Below are 17,216 nucleotides of genomic sequence, written 5' to 3' on the forward strand. Positions count from 1 at the left end.
AATTTTTATTAATTTAAATAATATATATAATTTTGAATAAATATAAAAAATATTAGAAGGATAAATTTGTCATCAAAAATTTAATTGGATTTTAAAAATATAATTTTACCGAACAATAATTAAGTCAATCCATATATAAAATATAAAATATATCAATTATTTAGTAAACATTATTCATAGCATTCTATCACTGTACTGTACGTACATTCAAATCCTGTCTCCTACTACTGCATGCCCAGAATGTAAAGATGTTCCCAAAGTGTTATTTTGATCACAGTACAGACAAGGGAACTACCAAACGATAGCTCCTCTTGATGCAAGCGTACGACCAAACGGAAGAAATCATCTCCTGCTGACAAAAAAAAAAAAAAAATGCATTGTTTCTGATCCCTACAACACAACAACATAGGTGGAAGCAAAAGAAGTATGGAGTCTCATTCAAGATCTCTCGACAATGCCGATCACAGGTGCAAATCCAGACTCACGTTCTCCTTCGCACTGGGCATGAATTGGTGAGCAAATTGGTCTTTCGGCGACGCAGGAGTTCCATGAGCATTACCGTCCGAGCCGACACCTCCTCCAACTCCTATTAATCGTGGCTCGTTATCTCCTCTGAACATGGGGGAGGGCATGCGAGAGTCCCCATGGATCGCCCCTATCCTCGCTCCTCCGCCATGCATAACTCCGGGGACTCTCCAGATCCCTGGCAATGGGCTGCCATCGATGGGTTGAGACAGCGAACCAAGCCCGCCGTGGAAAAAGGCACCGAAGCTGCCATTAAGAGTGTCGGTAGCGTGCCATGAAGGGTAGTGCGGAGCCGAAGAGGGCTCGACGGCGAAGCGGGCTGCAGAGGACGACGGTGGACCAAGACAGTGGTGGTAATTGAAGAGGCCGTGGACGTGGTGGGCGTAGATGGCCGCCTGGTTGTGCTGGGCTGCGGCCATGGCGGCGGACTGGAGATATGCCCGCTTCGCGTGCTGGCGCTCGCGCTTGTGCGCGTTCTGGTGCCCGCCGAGCGCTTGCGACGTCGGGAAATGGCGACAGCAGTAGTGGCACTCGAACCTCCGTCCACTCCCGCTGCCTCCGTTGACGGTGGTGGTAGCGGCGCTACTCGTGATGGCGGTGTTGTCCTTGGAGGCGTCGTCTTCCACGACGTTGGGGTGGTGTGGGACTTCGATGCCGAACAGGCGGATGCCGGAAGTGGTGGTGGAGGGCTTGGGTGCCGGGCGGATGAACGGGAGCTGGGAGAACGAGTCAACGCTCATCAAGTCGCGTGCCTCGTGCTCGCTCATCGTCGCCGCTGCTGTGTAGAATGTTGAACCAACTTTTCTTCTTCTTCTTTTTCTTCTTCTTCTTCTTCTGTCTGTCCTCTATTGGTTTTGGTTTCTAGGAAAGGAGAGAGAGAGAGAGAGAGAGAGAGAGAGAGAGAGAGAGAGAGAGAGAGAGAGAGAGGTGTAGAGGCTAAAGGACTCAATAAAGACTTAGGTAAGAATCAATTCTCTCTCTCTCTCTCCCTCTCCCTCTCCCTCTCTCACTATGAGTTCGTTGGACGTTAAGGAAGAGCAGGAGAAGAAAGAGTCAGCGGAAAGGACATCATCTCTCTTTCAGGAATGCTTTTGGAAGTGAAGAAGACTTGCAGGTTTCGGAGTAAGAGCAGATGGAGGAGAGGAAGAGAGAGGGGGTACGGAGGAGCTTGTTTCTCCCTAGTCCTGGTCCCTTTGGTGGTCGGAAACTCATCTGCTACTGATGCAGTGATGCACACCTCTTCATAGCTGATGATGGGGGGTGGTGTGAGGTGCCCTTAGCTAGTGATGGAGAGGAAGAGGGTGGACGAATGGAGCAGAACCCATCCCTGTTGACAAGAGGACCTGACAGCAGATGTTTGCTGATGCTACTGAGGGGTGGCTTTTGGCTTGTCAACTAACAACCAAGTACCAGTCCTCCATGAACACCATCACCTCACCTTATACTCTCTGCCATTCTGCTCTTCCTCTCAACACATACGCCAATGGCCAATCTCTTCCCACTTTGCACCTCCCTCTACCTTGCATGTGTAAATCAACATGGAGGATAGGTTATGGTGACCAGCTCTAATGGTGGGTCTCTCTCTCTCTCTCTCTTTGTGCCTGAGTATGGCATACTCCACTGAGAGCTGGCAGCTGTGGAGGCTCTTCATAGCTGTTGCTCCTTTGTATCTTGCAGACTGGTGCTGCAGAGTTGAGAATGGAAGTGGTCCCGAAGGTGCACAGTATCTGGTCATTAACTCTGTGTTCATAGAATTCTCTTAAACTTTTTAGCACCTTTTACTTGAGCTGCTTAAAAGGACATTTGCTCCCTGTTACATTATACTTCCCCTTCTGAAATGTGCCTTTCATGCTTGGTTATGTTTACTCAGCCTGCATTCTAACAAAGTAAACAGATTAAAATCCTTTGTCTGCTATGGGACCTCCTTGTCGTTTTCAAGCACAGGACCAGCGTTGGCCTTGTCCAGACTAGTCTCTGCTTGTAGATTACTCCAAGGATTCCTCACATCGCATGAGCCAGAAGAAGCCAAAATGCCATGGGGCAAGGTTGATGTGAGTTTTGTGTGCATGAGGAGGAGGATGCTTCCTTCCCCTTACAGATTGCATAGTAGTTTTAGACACACAGCTATTCAGATATGTAGGGTTTGGCAGAGGTGACCAGATGTAGGAATTCCTTATGATGATCATGACATGGGACCTCTCTCATATAAATGGAACAAAACATTGGTAATTTCTCTTATCTCTCTAGTTTGGGAACAGTGGAGGTTGCTTTATATATGCATGCCTGTCCCATAGTGTAATTATTCCTTCTCTTCTACTCTCATCCACTGCCATGGCCTTGTGAGATGGACGTGACCCTGAAACCCTCAGCTCATTGCAATCCACACTTGCTCCTTTAGGGGACCTCTTGCAAAGAGAAAGTACTTCCATGTCTCTCAAAGACCACCACATGAGAATGACCCTATAACCCACATCCTAAGTGATGCCTTAATAGCGGAAAGCAGTAGCCGGTCTTGGTTCCTGCAAGCTGGTTCTCCCCTAATCCCACGCCATGTTTGGACCTGTTAAGGCGTGACTCTGGGATGGGTTGGGGGACCAGGCATCTCGGCGCAGCTTGTGCTGGCCATGGCCTCACTGCCATCGGTAAGCTTCTGTAGCTTTTAGCAGGGTTTCTGCCATGGTCGAGAGCCTTTGCCGGCTCCGCCATGGCTTGGGATGCGAATACGACGCGCACTTCGATCACCTCCTGCTCTTTGCCTCCTTTGACGGACAAGAGATGTACTTGCTTTGTTCCCCTCTCTATAATGGCAGACACAGCATGGCTTTCTTTTCCTTAAAGGATAGCAGTGCTTCGTAAGCCATGGCTAGCTCGCAGGTCATCCCCAATTACACACTTCTATCGTCTCTTCTTCTTAGCTTAGAACTAAGAGATCAACATGGAGCAGTTGGAGAACAATCCTTCTCCACTGCAGAAACTTGATCCATCCGAAGCCAATCACGACGTGCCAGATATGGTGGACACTGACATTCGGATCAATTATTGAACTCACGCCTCGAAGGAGAAGGGGATATATGTCTTGTGCATGTCGATGCCGAGAGGAGGAGGAGGAGGAGGAGGAGGAGGAGGAGGGGATTGGGTCTGCTCTTGAAGACTTTTGGTGGTCTCCTCGAGGCATGAAGTGATGGTGCTGTCGGAGGAAGGATTAAATCTGAGGACCACCAGCAGGGAGGAGTGTTGTGGGGGATCTCAAAGCTGAAGTCATCTTAAAAGGAGCTGCGATGTCTTCTTAGAGGAGCCAAGAAAGAAAAAGATGGGATGTGGGGGTGGGTGCCCCTTTTCACATGTGCCATGAATGCCCATGAGAGGTGGTGGGGACTTGTCTCAGACCTTGAATCGATGCTGTGCTGTGTCCTCCTCTTTTCCATTGATTTTGGTGGATCGAACTGCCCCTCTCATGTGTGTTTATATATCCTCGACCTTTCCAAGTTGGATGAGAAGAGGAATGCATGATCGACTTCCATCGAGCTTTCACGATCAGAAGCAAAGCGTCGGATGAGGCAGACACAAGCTGCGTGCCCTACAGAACTCGAATGAGAGCGTAAACCCTATGTTGCTTCGCTATCTCCTGTACACGCATGCGCTGTTCATAATTAATACGAAGATAAGCACATCGAATGCCTACTGCGGATTACAATTGCGTGGTTCTCCGTGAATCCGAAGCGGCTAGCAGATTCATGCATGCATGCATGCAGCTCCAACAGAGCAGCCTGTGACTCGCAATATGTCTTGCGGCTGTTCTGAGGTAGCCGTCGAGGTCTCCCCCACACCGTGAGGAATGTAGTGACAAGTCCCCTCCTCTTGGTTGGCCATGTTCGCTCCCATTCTTATCCCTCCATCGCCCACATTTCAACGTGGTCCTTCGCGCACATACACACATCTCTCTCTGTCTCTTCCTTGGACGGAGCTTTCGGTAGAGCCCACGGGAGAAGTAATGCGCGATGGCGAAGCAAGCAAACGACACGGAAGTGGAAGGCGAGGCAGTAAAAGCCACGTACCGAGATGAGGAAGTCTGAGGAAGAGTCGCTGTTGTCACTAAAGTCTCCAGCGTCGGCAATCGGGTGAGGGGAGCTATCCGCAAGAGACGGAGCGGTGCTCGTCATGGGGACGGCCTCAGTTGCAGGTCGTCTTCTCGCGTTTGGGTGTTCGACCATGGGCGCGGTGCTTCAAAGGTGATCGTTTTCGTGGGCGACCGCTTGATGGACTAGTCGAACCGCATCATTCATGGCATCGACAGTGACCACAATGGTGCAGTGTTAGGATACAGGGCATGACACGATGATCATTCCACGACCATATATGTGGATGGATGCGTCTTTGACTTGTACGAGGTTGTGTTCGGCACATCTTTTGTTTCTTTGGATTTCTGTATGACGCAAACCGTGCAAAATTTATGTTGGCGAAAGAACCTTACAGATCTGTAGATGTAGATGCAGAAAGTAAATGGTGGAGTGGTGGTGGGAAGTAATTACGGAGGGAGAAGGTCACATGATTGATCTGAAGTCCTTTTGGTCATTCATTTATGTTCGTTCATCTTTGGCAAGCTCTGTGAAGCCTCGATGAGCTTGAATGTGGTGGCAAGGTCCACCGAGGAGGACCACCAGCGTGCCTCCCTGACAACTTCTTTCATCCCTGGCTTCATTGGTCGAAGGTAGAACGTATCCTTGGCAATCACTGGTGTGACATTGTCTCTCTCTCTCTCTCTCTCTCTCTACTTCTTTCATCCCTGGCTTCATTGGTCGAAGGTAGAACGTATCCTTGGCAATCACTGGTGTGACATTGTTTCTCTCTCTCTCTCTCTCTCTCTTTCATCTTGCTCTATTCTATTAGTGGGAAAAGGTACAATATTAGTTCTTGTGATCAGTTGGAAGCTTGCACCTCCAAGTCTTTTGGTCATGATCATGTACTCATACCAAAGACTCTTTTGCCTCAATGGATCATCCAAACCTTCAGAAAGAGAAAGCAAAAGAAATATTGCAGTGGTCAGTCAGATCAACACTGTTGTCATACAAGTTTTAAGGAGAAGAGAATCCATGCATATTGCTTGAACATATATCCAAGAGTTTTAGCTGGAGGCAGTCTCAGCTCCTTCAACCATACAAATCCAGAACAAACTGATATGGTGGCTGATTATTCATCATCTTTCAGACATGGTTTCGGATCCGAACTTATGAAACAAGGCATTTTAGTCGAAACATAATAAGCCAAGGATGAATTGCCAGGGAAGCACTGAGACAGTGGAAAGTGACATGCGCACTGCCTGTGCATCCTGTGCTTTTACCTCACGGCTGGTGTCCGTTGCTCGGAGCCGTTTCCCATTTTCCTGCCTCGGCCCTGACTAGTTGCTGCAGCACTGGAGTGGAAACCGGGCTGCGAATAACATGACTGATCCTGCTGCACTAACATTCTTCTGCTTGTCGAAAGAGACGTCATGTCGGAGCTGGTAGATGTGGCAGACGAACCAATTAGACCACTACAGGAGCAGGGCTCAGAACATGAGACATTCCGGCACGCTTTGGAGGAGCAAGGCTGGGAATTCTGCTGCTGGAGCTGCTTTGTGTTAACAAAGCGGCCACCTGATCCCCTCACTCTCTTCATTGCATGAAGATGTCGAGACTCGTGAAGGTATGGCTAAAACGGAACAAATAAGATCAGTTACATGTACAGTTGATTCTGCAAAAGGTAAGTACCACAGGCAACAAACATCGATTATTTACCTAATTCAAAGAATTTCCAATCAACCAAAAACCATGAGAGGGATGCACAAAAAAAGAAAGGTTTCTTCATTTTCTTGACAAATCAATGCATCAAATGGGCGAAGCAAGTTCACAAGTAAAAAATGCAAGAGAAAACATCGACAGAAGAACCCAATCGATGCAATGAATACAAGCAAACAAGAACGAACTGCTAAAGAAGTTTGGATAGCTTGATCTTCAAAGAACAGCCGAGAACGAAGGATCACAAGAGCAGTGAATTCGGCATGAAAGATCTAGCTGCTCTTAACCGGGAAATTTGTTATACCAATTGAGAAGAAAATGGTACAATGGAAATCAGAGTCTTATATGACTCGAGACATTGGCGCCTATTCCGTGAACTAGTAGAAACCGTTATGAATGAGGACCACAGGAGGACATTGCACAGGTCTTTACAGGATAAGAAGCAAGAATAAAAGGTATTATAGAACTGTACCTTTCGAGTTTTGATAACTTTGTTTTGAGCCTCCAACCGTGCACGAAGCTGTCTCCTTCTGAGGATCGCATTGTATTGTTTTGGATTCACATAAACGGGTTCTTCAGCAGCAGGTTCAGTAGGCAGCAGTACTCGAGCAGAGGATGCCATTCCGGCCATTTGGGGTTGGATCTGGATATAATAGCACAATACAATATCACAAGTACAGATGGCAGATCACAGAAAGCTAATCTCCTTCAGGTATGGGTTTGTTTACTTAAGCATAAAAATAGAAATTCCTCATGTTTCTAGCCAACAAACTCCATAATTCAAGAATAAACAAACAAGAAAGAGAAAAGTTGATGTGCAAAAATGGTCTCATAACATGAGAAAATTTCAAGTCGACAAGATAGTGCAGGATCAATTGAAAACATAACCTGGAAAATCTTTTTTCTTACAAAACCTCAGCAGGGAACTCCAGCTGCTTTGGGTTTATAACAAAGACGAAACCAAAATTATTGCATTGGGAGATCAGAACAACGCAGAAAAATTGAAGACATGGAATCATCGAGCAGACAGTTGAAGGCTACAATTGCAGAATTTTCAGACGCCCAACCATTATTAATTCCAAATAGCCAGGAGTCAAGACTGTGATTATGCTGCTGCCCCATGTTAGCTAATATCTAATGTTGAAACATGGATGTAAGTTTATTCATCAGCACATAGCTGTAGATTAAAAGCCAAAACACCAAAGGACATCATACATGGCATATGAACAGATACCAAAAGATACTGTTCTACACAAAAGGAGCTTTTCATTGAGCTTTAAATATGAACTAGCAACTAACTAGTTTAGCCGGACAAGAATTTTCTTTAACAGCTATTCATGACATACATTCAAATTAACATTACAGAAGCTAGCATATTTCTTCATGACAAACACAAGGTCACACATAATGAGTAGCAAAAAGAAAAAAGAGGCACATAAAGATCCACCTTTTTCAAGTTTTTTCTTGTCATAACATTGACAGAACAAGTACACAACTGTATCCGAAGATGATTTCTACAGTTCCAGACTAGATTATCGAGTTCCTCAGTTTCAGTCAAAATCAATTTTGAAACTATAAATAAATATTCAAGTATTCTAAACTTAACTAGATATATGACTTTTTATATATCTCAATAACGTCAAAAGATCTATGTAGCCGACCCCAAATAGTTGGAACTTACGGTCTTATTGTTGTTGTAGACTATAACAATTTTTAATATGTTTTAGTTTCTTAGATTCTAATGCATTTCTCCTCAAACATAAAATTCAAATGGCTTACCTAAATTTTTATAGTTCGATGAGTTAGAGAATCATTATAAGCAAGTTTCGTGTTTAGATTATTGTGAACAGAAAAGTTTCCACTTCACTTCCCAAATTCACATTAGAATTTGGAAAACTAGTCCATCTTGCCAGACAGGCAAGCAATTTAGCAGATTCAGGAAAAGTTTGAGCTACCACTCATGACAACGGGTCTTACACATACCTTGTAGTTTTGGTTTAGATAGACACGGATTGTCCAGAAGATGGATGTTTGAATCTAATTTACCAGTAGATTTAAATCAGCATCAGAATCTAGTATACAACTGAAAACAACAATCAGTTATTCTTGGTGATAAACATGCAACGTTACATGATTTGTAAATAACTATCTTGCATGTACAACGGAAAATTTTATTTTTCTTGGCTACATGCCACAAACTAAACCAACATAGAGTAGGTTTCATCTCAGATTAACGTGTAAGGTTTTCTTTTTTCTTTGTTTGTTTTGTCTCATTTTTCTAATTTTCATCACACGAAACAGGACCTTGGTAGAAGCTGCCTAAGCATTTTGAACTGCAAAAATGAATGCTGCAAACAAGTTAAAGACATAAGTGAAACCAAGTCTTTAAACATAGGCTTGTACAACACAGTTTGACCTAGTCCATAAAGCAACCAATGTCAAACACTAAGTGTTCAAACTTGTTATAAAAAAGGCCAAGCAAACAAATTTTTGTTAATTAAACAGCGGAAGTCGAGTGGTAACATTTTGTGTCCTTCAATTTGGAAATTAAAAGGAAAAATCCCAATAACACCTACTATAGCATGTGGGCCATATGTAGCGAGCACTCCTCCGTAGTATGCATCAGCATAGGGGTATGATATACAAGCCTGCCACAAAGGCCAGAAGTCCAATTTTACACAAGGAGAAATATAGAATAAATGAACATGCTAATAATGTACAGTGTTTCAGGTAATCAACACTACCTAAGAGCTTAAAATTGCAAAGGAAACTTACAAAAGGCTGGTTATAATCAAATCTTGGAGGTGCACTTGACGCTTCTGGAGTCCCTAGAGTTAGAACTGCCTTCATATGACCCTCAACTTGCTTTTCGTGTGTATTATCAGTGGCTATGGGAAAGAAAAAAATGCATCAAACCATCAAAAACTAGAAGTTAGGAAAGTGACTTTAAACCATGAAGAGCAAATTAACTGCAAGCTAGGTAACATTAATACCGAAAATTAATAGCCAACTGAATAAACAATGATAATAGCCATCTTAGTGTAATAAATTATAACAACCCATTATCATATGTTGAGAACCCCAGTGCAAAGTGGGTTATGCAAAAGAAACTGAACGAGACACTTCAGTCTTCATGAATGCTCCCAATCTTTTAGGGTGAATTGAAAAGGCAGAAAATACATGATATTCCCATTAAGTTTGTTTAAAACGAAAATGAAAAGGTGAGATGGTCCAAGAAAACAAAATATTCATGGCAAAATAGTCTTCACTTCCCTCAAATTCAATATTCAGGATCTTCTTCAGTTAGTTCCCACTTGAAATTATATCTAGCACAATAAGCACGTAGAACCTTTACTGTTAGACCTCCAAAATTAATTTACAGGAAGAGCCAGTAGAAGTTCAAATTTTTTTTAGATTAATTATAATACAAGATAGCGGAACAGTGCAGTTGAGAGCAATGTTCATAGCTCATGCTTCAAATAAGCTATACCAGAATGGAAAAAAACAAACTGAAAACGCCGACTCCAAGCAGTCAGACATGCTAAAAAAAATGATATGTTGGAGGAGAAAAATAGTGAAAGAGAATTTTTTTGCCACCAATATGAGCTATACCAGAATGTGCTGAAATGTACTGCTCATGGTTGTTGCATTCACTTGTTCCTGATACTTCTTGATGGGCTTGACCACTTGACTGAGTTGACGAAGAGTTTTGGTCAGGCATTTGATCGCCTAGATGCTTCATCTGATTACCATGTTGAGCCAAGAAGTCCATGTGCATACTCAAGTTATCAGAGTTTAAGGAATTTGGAATGGTCGAGCTACTTGATTTCCACCAAAAAGGATGATTCATTTACACAATTGGATGTCGAATGAATCAAAGTATATCCTGAACCGTTGTTCCCAATGTGTTTCTAGAAGTCTTTTCATCAGAGACATGTTTCAGTTGCAAAGATGCTTCAAGTCCACATCAGTATCAGTTCTGGAGTTGTAGAACTGACTGTACACGAGGAAACAACTTATTGTGACCAATGCATTAAAAGGTAAGATAGAACAACAAATGAGATTATCAATGACACACAGAACAAAATAAGAACTACTTGTAACCAATGAGGTGTTAAATGATTTTTATTAAGAATGAGATAGTAACCCATGGAACATTGAGGTTTACATATCTACATCAGCTGATACTTCTGTTGGTCATATATATGAGTTCAAATTGAATAAACATTACAAAAGAATGCAAAAATTATCAAATAAAAAAACACAAAAAATCAAATCGTCAATTATCCAGCTTTAAATGACTAATGCCAAATTGCCAACCGAATATTTCATGCATCTGACTAGATCAAAATGGAGAAGTCATGGATGATACAACAATATATCCGGTATTGGCTTAAATGGCAGAAATATGTGTTGAAGAAGTATTAACATTTGACTTCTATTAACTGAGATCGGTCCATCTTAACCAGCAATAATTGTACCGCAACAACAAACTGTCCTTGGCATAATGGATCATTGCATATCATTTTGTCACGTTGAGGTGATATCGCTAGGTAACTGAAGGGCCATTATCTACATCATGATTTGACCAATGTAAAAGGCTTCGATCTTGTTTTTAGAACTGTGCCTCCAGAGCTTTTCTTTTGGCATAATAGTTATGGAGAGTTCGACAACAGTTCTTAAAAGAAATAATATAAGAAAAATATAAAAATCAAGAAAAAAGACAATCACCATTTGTTGGTACTTTCGCTACACATCAGTGCTCTTGCTGGTTTAGAACTGAAATTTTGGTAGATATATAGAGTAAAATGAAAAAGAATTAAACTCCTATAACTAGAAGGCATTATATATCATAAACCATCACATGAATCTTGGCCAAAATTGACCAAACTCTAGAGCCACAAAATTTTTGGGTTGGTCGTGGGATTTAAAATAAGTTAATCAGGACTTTGTTTTCTGTGAGTTTCCTCTTGCTATTCGTGGCTATAATCTAAATAAAAGTATCTAATCTCATCAGGCCCTTAGGGTTTCTTCCCAAGAAAATGTCTGGACTATCTTAGAATATTTTCTCACATGTTATCCTTGAATAGTACCTCCCTTTATATACTTGCCAATCCAAATAATTTCTTTTTTTCTCTCTCTCTCTCTAACACTTACTTTTAATCTAAACATGTTAATATCTTCTATACGAAATTTTTTAGTATGTCATTTCTTAACTACTTAGTATTATGAATAAAAGGAAGATCTGACCTTACATGTATCCTACTACCTTTTTTTTTTTTTTTTTTTTCTGTTTTTGAAGAACCTAAAGGTACTTTGCGGACAAAATCATTGTAAAAAACCCATATAAATTTATGAACGATTGACTCTGCAATTTCCCTTTGTTGCTGATGGATGTCAAAATAATCTAAAATTTTTGGCCATCTAATTTGAATTTTATATTATATAGCTTTCATTTTGTCGCTTTGCTAAAGTCACAAATCATTTCCAAGCAAATCAATCAGGAACCCAGGACAAACAAAAGCTCCGAAAATTTTGTCTGTAATAGATCGAAAAGACAACAAGAATCATCTCGAGCGATCACCTCACCAAAGTAATCGAGACGAGGTTTTTCCGGAAAGAATCAGTCTTGTGGAGCCAAACAATGCCCAGTAAAATCACCTATGACCCTGAGATCCACCTCCCAAACCCCAAAACCATGCAGATTCAAGACGCCAGAAACACCAAGAACCAGCACCTTCCGAAAGCCAACACATGCAACACTCGAATCCTTCTCTCACAACACCCCCTGGGTACCCAAATCAAGGAAGCCAAACCAAAGGGGGGATGGTGGAAGAAGAAAAGACCTCAAGGAATGACAAATCAGGAAATGGTTACCTGGACGAACAAAGGGAAGAAGAACCTCTCAGCAGGGAGAAGGGAGGGTCGTGTCTCCTTTTCTTCTTCTTCTTCTCTTTCTTCACGCTACACACCAAGGAAACATAAATGGAGTTCTTCTTCTGTTGCCAAACGTGCTACTCCGTCTCCATCATCGGTAGTCCTTTTCGACCATTTCCCTCAGCAGGAAACAGGAAAAAGTCTCTCCGCCTCCCATCACCTGCACGCTACTCTCCGTCCCTCACTCTTCGCCTCGGTGGGCGATAGCCAAATTACCGTGAGTAAACGCCGTATCTGCTGCAACATCATAGGGTGCCACGCGTCTACTGCCATCAACCGCCACACGTCGACAGAATCTAATGACTCGATCCGGCAGCCACTTTATTGCTGCGATAATTAGATGGACCCGAACGCGATCCGACCCACCAACGGACCAAAACGTGGCAGTGACAGCCACGCGATGCGTTGGGTTCCTGTGATCGAACGAAGGGGTCCCTCCACCGGGTCCCACGTGGTTCTTGTCAAGCCACCGCAGATGGGTAGCCGACAGGGGTACGACGATTTTGATTTTTATATTTCTTCTAAATTTAAGCAAAATCATTTTTTGATAATCATATATATATATATGAATAAATAAAATGAAATAATAAGATATTAGAACAAGACATGGGAAAGCTTGGTCTACTTTTGTTTTGCTCTTCTGATTCGAGATCCCCCCCTCCCGTGTCTTCTAGCAGAGATGGGTAGGTAGCAGAGAGAGCACACAGAGGAACTTGTGTAGGAGGAAGTTGCACAGCCTTTGCTTGTTGTATTCAACCTTTGATGAGATACAAAAGTTCTATTTTGTTTCTAATTAGTTGATAATTAAAGAAAATCTTATGATAATAATATTCTATGTCAGAGTCACAAATGTAATGAAAACATTTCTGAAGTCAAGTAGGACAGAGTCGCTGAACATTGTTTGTATCTTGTTGATCTCAATTTTGGTTCATGAACAAACTTAAAACTAAAGCCATATAGCCTTTTGGAAGAGGCGAAGTCTGTGGTGAACAAGAGACACGAGACACGGCATCACTCCAAGCGTAGAAGCCAAAACGGAGTGAAGGAGCAATCATTGATTGCCATGGTGGAGTTGTGACCGTAAGGAACGTTTGATTCGAACTGGTGGGGGTGTAGAAATTGGATGGGTTCTCAATCGTAAGACAAGAAAGCATTGATTGATTGATTGATTGATATCGAGGGCGTTCATGTCAACATGGTGGAGAAGTAGTAACTCATCAGCTTGAGGGAAGCCGGTATCCACCAGTAGAAAGAAACGCATGCACATTACTGATCTCATTTACACTGTAAAAGCCTAATGGCAGTCAGGCAGGCAGGAAAAGAACCTTCTTTTTTCTGCTACATCTTAATGGAAAGCTTTGCCCAGATCATTGAAAGCTAATGATGTTGATGATGATGATAAGAAGAAGAAGAACAACAACAACAGTAATTATGTTGGATAAAACTTTTGCATGTATAATTCAGGGGGCTTTCGTCATTGTTCTGAAAAAGAAAACCATATTTTTTTTCTAGGAAAAAGATTAACAAGATAGGTAGGAATTAATTGCCCTTTGGTTTACTTGTTCCATTTTGATAAACACAGTCCCATCTCATTAATACTAGGAATCTAAGTTAAATGGAGAATTTGGATCTCCACCTGTGAGTAGATTCTCCAATTTGTCTGCTTAGTTGACCTCCTGAAACAATAGAAAGTATGCTCCTTGATGTTCTAATATTCTCATTAACTGGAGCATACTTTAGATGGGTGGGAATTTGTGGAGCTCGATCCTTCCCCTAAAACTTCCATACTCTCTCACTTTGTCTCAAACTTCAGTAGTCTCAGTATGGTCTAAAGAACACAAGAACTGTGTGGAAACACACAGTGCCAACAGTCGATGGTCTCAGAAATCTTTCATTGCAGATCAATGATTGGTCACACAGTGTTGGTGCTTGTTTCTTGTACAGCTGTGTGCTCTACTATAGCATCCACATGGTGAATGAGCAAGGAAGCTCTTAGGTAAAGGGCCAACATCATCTGTTTGATCTTTACCCAAGTATAGTATCTTATTATCCTCACCTGTCCCCAGCAACACCATCTTCTAGAGAGAGGTAGGTGCAAGCTTTGCCTTGCGACTTGGTCTTGAAGATTCAAGAAGATTGATCAGGCCATTTCTTTCTATGATCTATTTGAACATATGAAATGACTCCCTGTTATGATAGGTCAATGTCTAATCTTTTTGTGCTCATTCCAAGTCCTCATGCTTGCATGATTCAACAATCTTCTCCTGCTTTTTGTTTGAGAAGAAGAGTGGCATCAATGATGGACATTGCCAGGACTTTTGGAGGTCTTCTTCCATGGATAAAAAGCACCAAACATGGCGGTGAATCATGTAGTTGTGATGGGTTTTCTCTGGTACACAACAAGCCAGTCCTCTACAATAAATAAAAAGCATGTGGTCCATTCTAAACCTGTCAATTAGCTTTAATTAGGACCCAACATGATTAGGTCCCTCCCTTTTGAGCAATAATTAGGCCAAGTGAAATACCATAACTAAACCTAATCCCATGATTCTTTTATTTAGGTTTGCACATATGCAATATTGATGATATAAGCATATTTGTTATTTCTCAAAATCCATCCATTAATTTGAATTAGAATTTTCATCATTACCATACCACCATTCCTATCTTGTATTTCATCATTATTGTTCTACCATTATTATTACCCTATAATAATGGTGAAAATTATAATTAGCCTATAAAAGAATCTATCATCTGGTAGTCCATTGCTTGTGCCCTTTGAGGAAAAAGAATAAAAAAAAAAGAATTCCTGAATCATTGATTTATGTGCAAGAAAGATAGCATGAATCATTATCTTAATCTCACATATCATCCTAACATTTATATTTCAGAACAACATCAAGAAGGGAAAAAAAAAATGCTTCATACATAATCGATTTGAGAAAAAAAGGAAAAGGTCTATTTATTTTCTTTAATGAAATGCTCATAGTAAAAGAAAAGAAAAAGGAAATTAAAGTTGCTTCAAGGTGTCTCTTGTTGTGATGATGGTGCTTAGACCACAGAAATTTCCTCTGCATCATATAAGCTGACCAATTAATAATAGTCTAGTCTTGTCTGCCTTTGATTAGAATATTTATTCCAGTCATTGCATGAAGGACCAAAAGAAGAACATATTCTCTCTCTTTTCAAAAGGAAGAAGGAACATATTCTCTTAGGGTATTAGTATCGAGATTAGCCAGCCATACAACCCAAATGTTTCATATGATTAGCCATTCTATTTGTGCTTAGACTATCTTGAATAATTCTTCTCTTTGCTTATTCCTTTGATGTAGTAATAGTTTTGGGAACAATATGGAATATACTGACTTGACTGGAAGAGATCAATGGACTACTGAATGATGAACCAATGATTTATGGACTTAGTATCTACTAAATTGCTTTGTTTGATTGCCCACATGACCACATGAACATGAAGGCACAAAAGCAAGGTAGACTGTCCAACCATTTCTCTCTCCTCTTTGGGCAAAAGGTGACGAGCCCATGAAGAAGGAACAGACAGACACTGATCAGATGAGCACAAAACAATTCAAACAGGTGTATGTACACCATAGCTTTGTTTACTTCAATGATATGAATCTTTTACGTGAACACCACCCTGCCAACCATGCATGCATGTACAAGGAAACAATAGCAATTTGGATCATATACATATGGCACCAACACATTCTCCTCTTTCCATCATCAGCACCTAGTGGATTCCCCATTGATGTAGTCCAGAATGGCAATCACTGCAACGACGAAGGCCTGGTCGTAGCTTGGTTGCACCACCACAAAGTAGAACTCCTTGCTTGCCATCATCTCCTTCTTCCCTACCTGTGACCATCACAAGGGACAAGTGATTAACATGGGTATGTATGCATTTGACCAAATTATGAGTTCTCTTCATAATCTTACCTCAGCCACAACATTTCCTCGTCGATCTCTGATGATACAAGCTCGTTCGAGGAAAGATCCTCGTACCTCAAAATCCCAACTCCTGTTCTTCTTCGGTTCGATGTAGATTCGTGTGGTAGAATTCATCATGATCCTTGATTTTTGTTCTTGGAGGCTGAAAACCAGCTTGCTCGGCAGTTCATAGTCCATCAGGTAGCCTCTCCACTGATCGTTGAAGCTAAGCGCTTGCAGAACACCTCCCTAGGAGGGTAAAAAGAGCTGAGATAACACATTCGGAATCATAGCACGAGGATGAAGAGGAAAAGAGATTACCTTCCTACGAATGACAAGCAATGAGTTGCCATCGCCATCCCTGATCACGCACTCACCGCTGACGCCAAGAACACCGCAACCGTCCACCGCGAAAACGATGTGCTGGTTAGTGTTCATCACCACAAAGCCTCCTCCATTGATGTTGCGAGGCCTCTTCCTTATCATTAGCACCGTCTGTGAATTGGAGCAAAATGTCTTGCTAACGATCGGGAGTAAATTCGTCGCTCCACCCATGACTTGTTTCTTGAGCACATCTCCGAAGCCAAAACCTGTATTAATAGAGGTTGGAGGAGCCACTGCCAGGTTGAACCTTGTTCAAGCTGTAAACCAAAACCAAGAATCCTGACCAAACTAAAGACTAGACAAGATGATATGATGGCCTACTTAGCTTGTGGAAGTCTAAAGGTGGTGGTTGTTTTCTTCACTCAACTTGGACAAAGTAAGAATCCTAAACTTGTGGTTCATCAAAGAAACATGTTGCTGCAGCTAAGAAAGCATCTTGGAATATGTTGCTTTCAAATGGATGAACTCGATTCGTTTAGCTTCTTAGCTAAGGCTCACCGGTACTGTCTGTCTTCCCCCTTCAGATCCAATCGACACATGTCTTTCGTTTACCGGATGGTGTCTTTTCGGTTGTGTTCAGAAACACAATGATGATTGCAGTCATACATCAGCAGTATGATTCTGAGATTCCAAAACACTATCCAGTTGCCA

At 41.8% G+C, this 17,216-nt stretch overlaps 3 protein-coding genes across 5 annotated transcripts; all 3 read right to left on the reverse strand.

Moving 5' to 3' along the window:
• Positions 1–243: 243 nt before the first annotated feature.
• On the reverse strand, positions 244–2,171 carry LOC135631314 (zinc finger protein 8-like). The gene has a single exon (XM_065138873.1). The coding sequence runs from the start codon at positions 1,290–1,292 to the stop codon at positions 462–464; it is 831 nt and encodes a 276-aa protein (XP_064994945.1). The 5' UTR covers positions 1,293–2,171; the 3' UTR covers positions 244–461.
• Positions 2,172–5,589: 3,418 nt separating this feature from the next.
• On the reverse strand, positions 5,590–12,421 carry LOC135631933 (nuclear transcription factor Y subunit A-7-like). 3 transcript variants are annotated; one of them, XM_065140091.1, is made up of 6 exons: positions 12,177–12,421; positions 9,912–10,296; positions 9,075–9,187; positions 8,876–8,947; positions 6,772–6,942; positions 5,590–6,213 (listed from the first exon to the last, which is right to left on the reverse strand). In XM_065140091.1, exons 2-6 carry the CDS (start codon positions 10,147–10,149, stop codon positions 5,860–5,862), a joined length of 948 nt encoding a protein of 315 aa, XP_064996163.1. In that variant the 5' UTR covers positions 10,150–10,296; positions 12,177–12,421; the 3' UTR covers positions 5,590–5,859. The 3 variants fall into 3 exon arrangements, with proteins under 3 accessions (XP_064996163.1, XP_064996165.1, XP_064996164.1); XM_065140093.1 differs by lacking the exon at positions 12,177–12,421 and adding an exon at positions 11,889–12,046; XM_065140092.1 differs by lacking the exon at positions 12,177–12,421 and adding an exon at positions 11,884–12,046.
• A 3,400-nt stretch (positions 12,422–15,821) lies between these two features.
• On the reverse strand, positions 15,822–16,814 carry LOC103976741 (protein LURP-one-related 6). The gene is made up of 3 exons (XM_009392051.3): positions 16,503–16,814; positions 16,191–16,430; positions 15,822–16,109 (listed from the first exon to the last, which is right to left on the reverse strand). The coding sequence occupies exons 1-3, from the start codon at positions 16,734–16,736 to the stop codon at positions 15,978–15,980; spliced, it is 606 nt and encodes a 201-aa protein (XP_009390326.2). The 5' UTR covers positions 16,737–16,814; the 3' UTR covers positions 15,822–15,977.
• Positions 16,815–17,216: the final 402 nt, after the last annotated feature.

Source organism: Musa acuminata, chromosome BXJ3-2 (assembly GCF_036884655.1).
Source record: "Musa acuminata AAA Group cultivar baxijiao chromosome BXJ3-2, Cavendish_Baxijiao_AAA, whole genome shotgun sequence".
Lineage (NCBI taxonomy): Eukaryota > Viridiplantae > Streptophyta > Magnoliopsida > Zingiberales > Musaceae > Musa > Musa acuminata.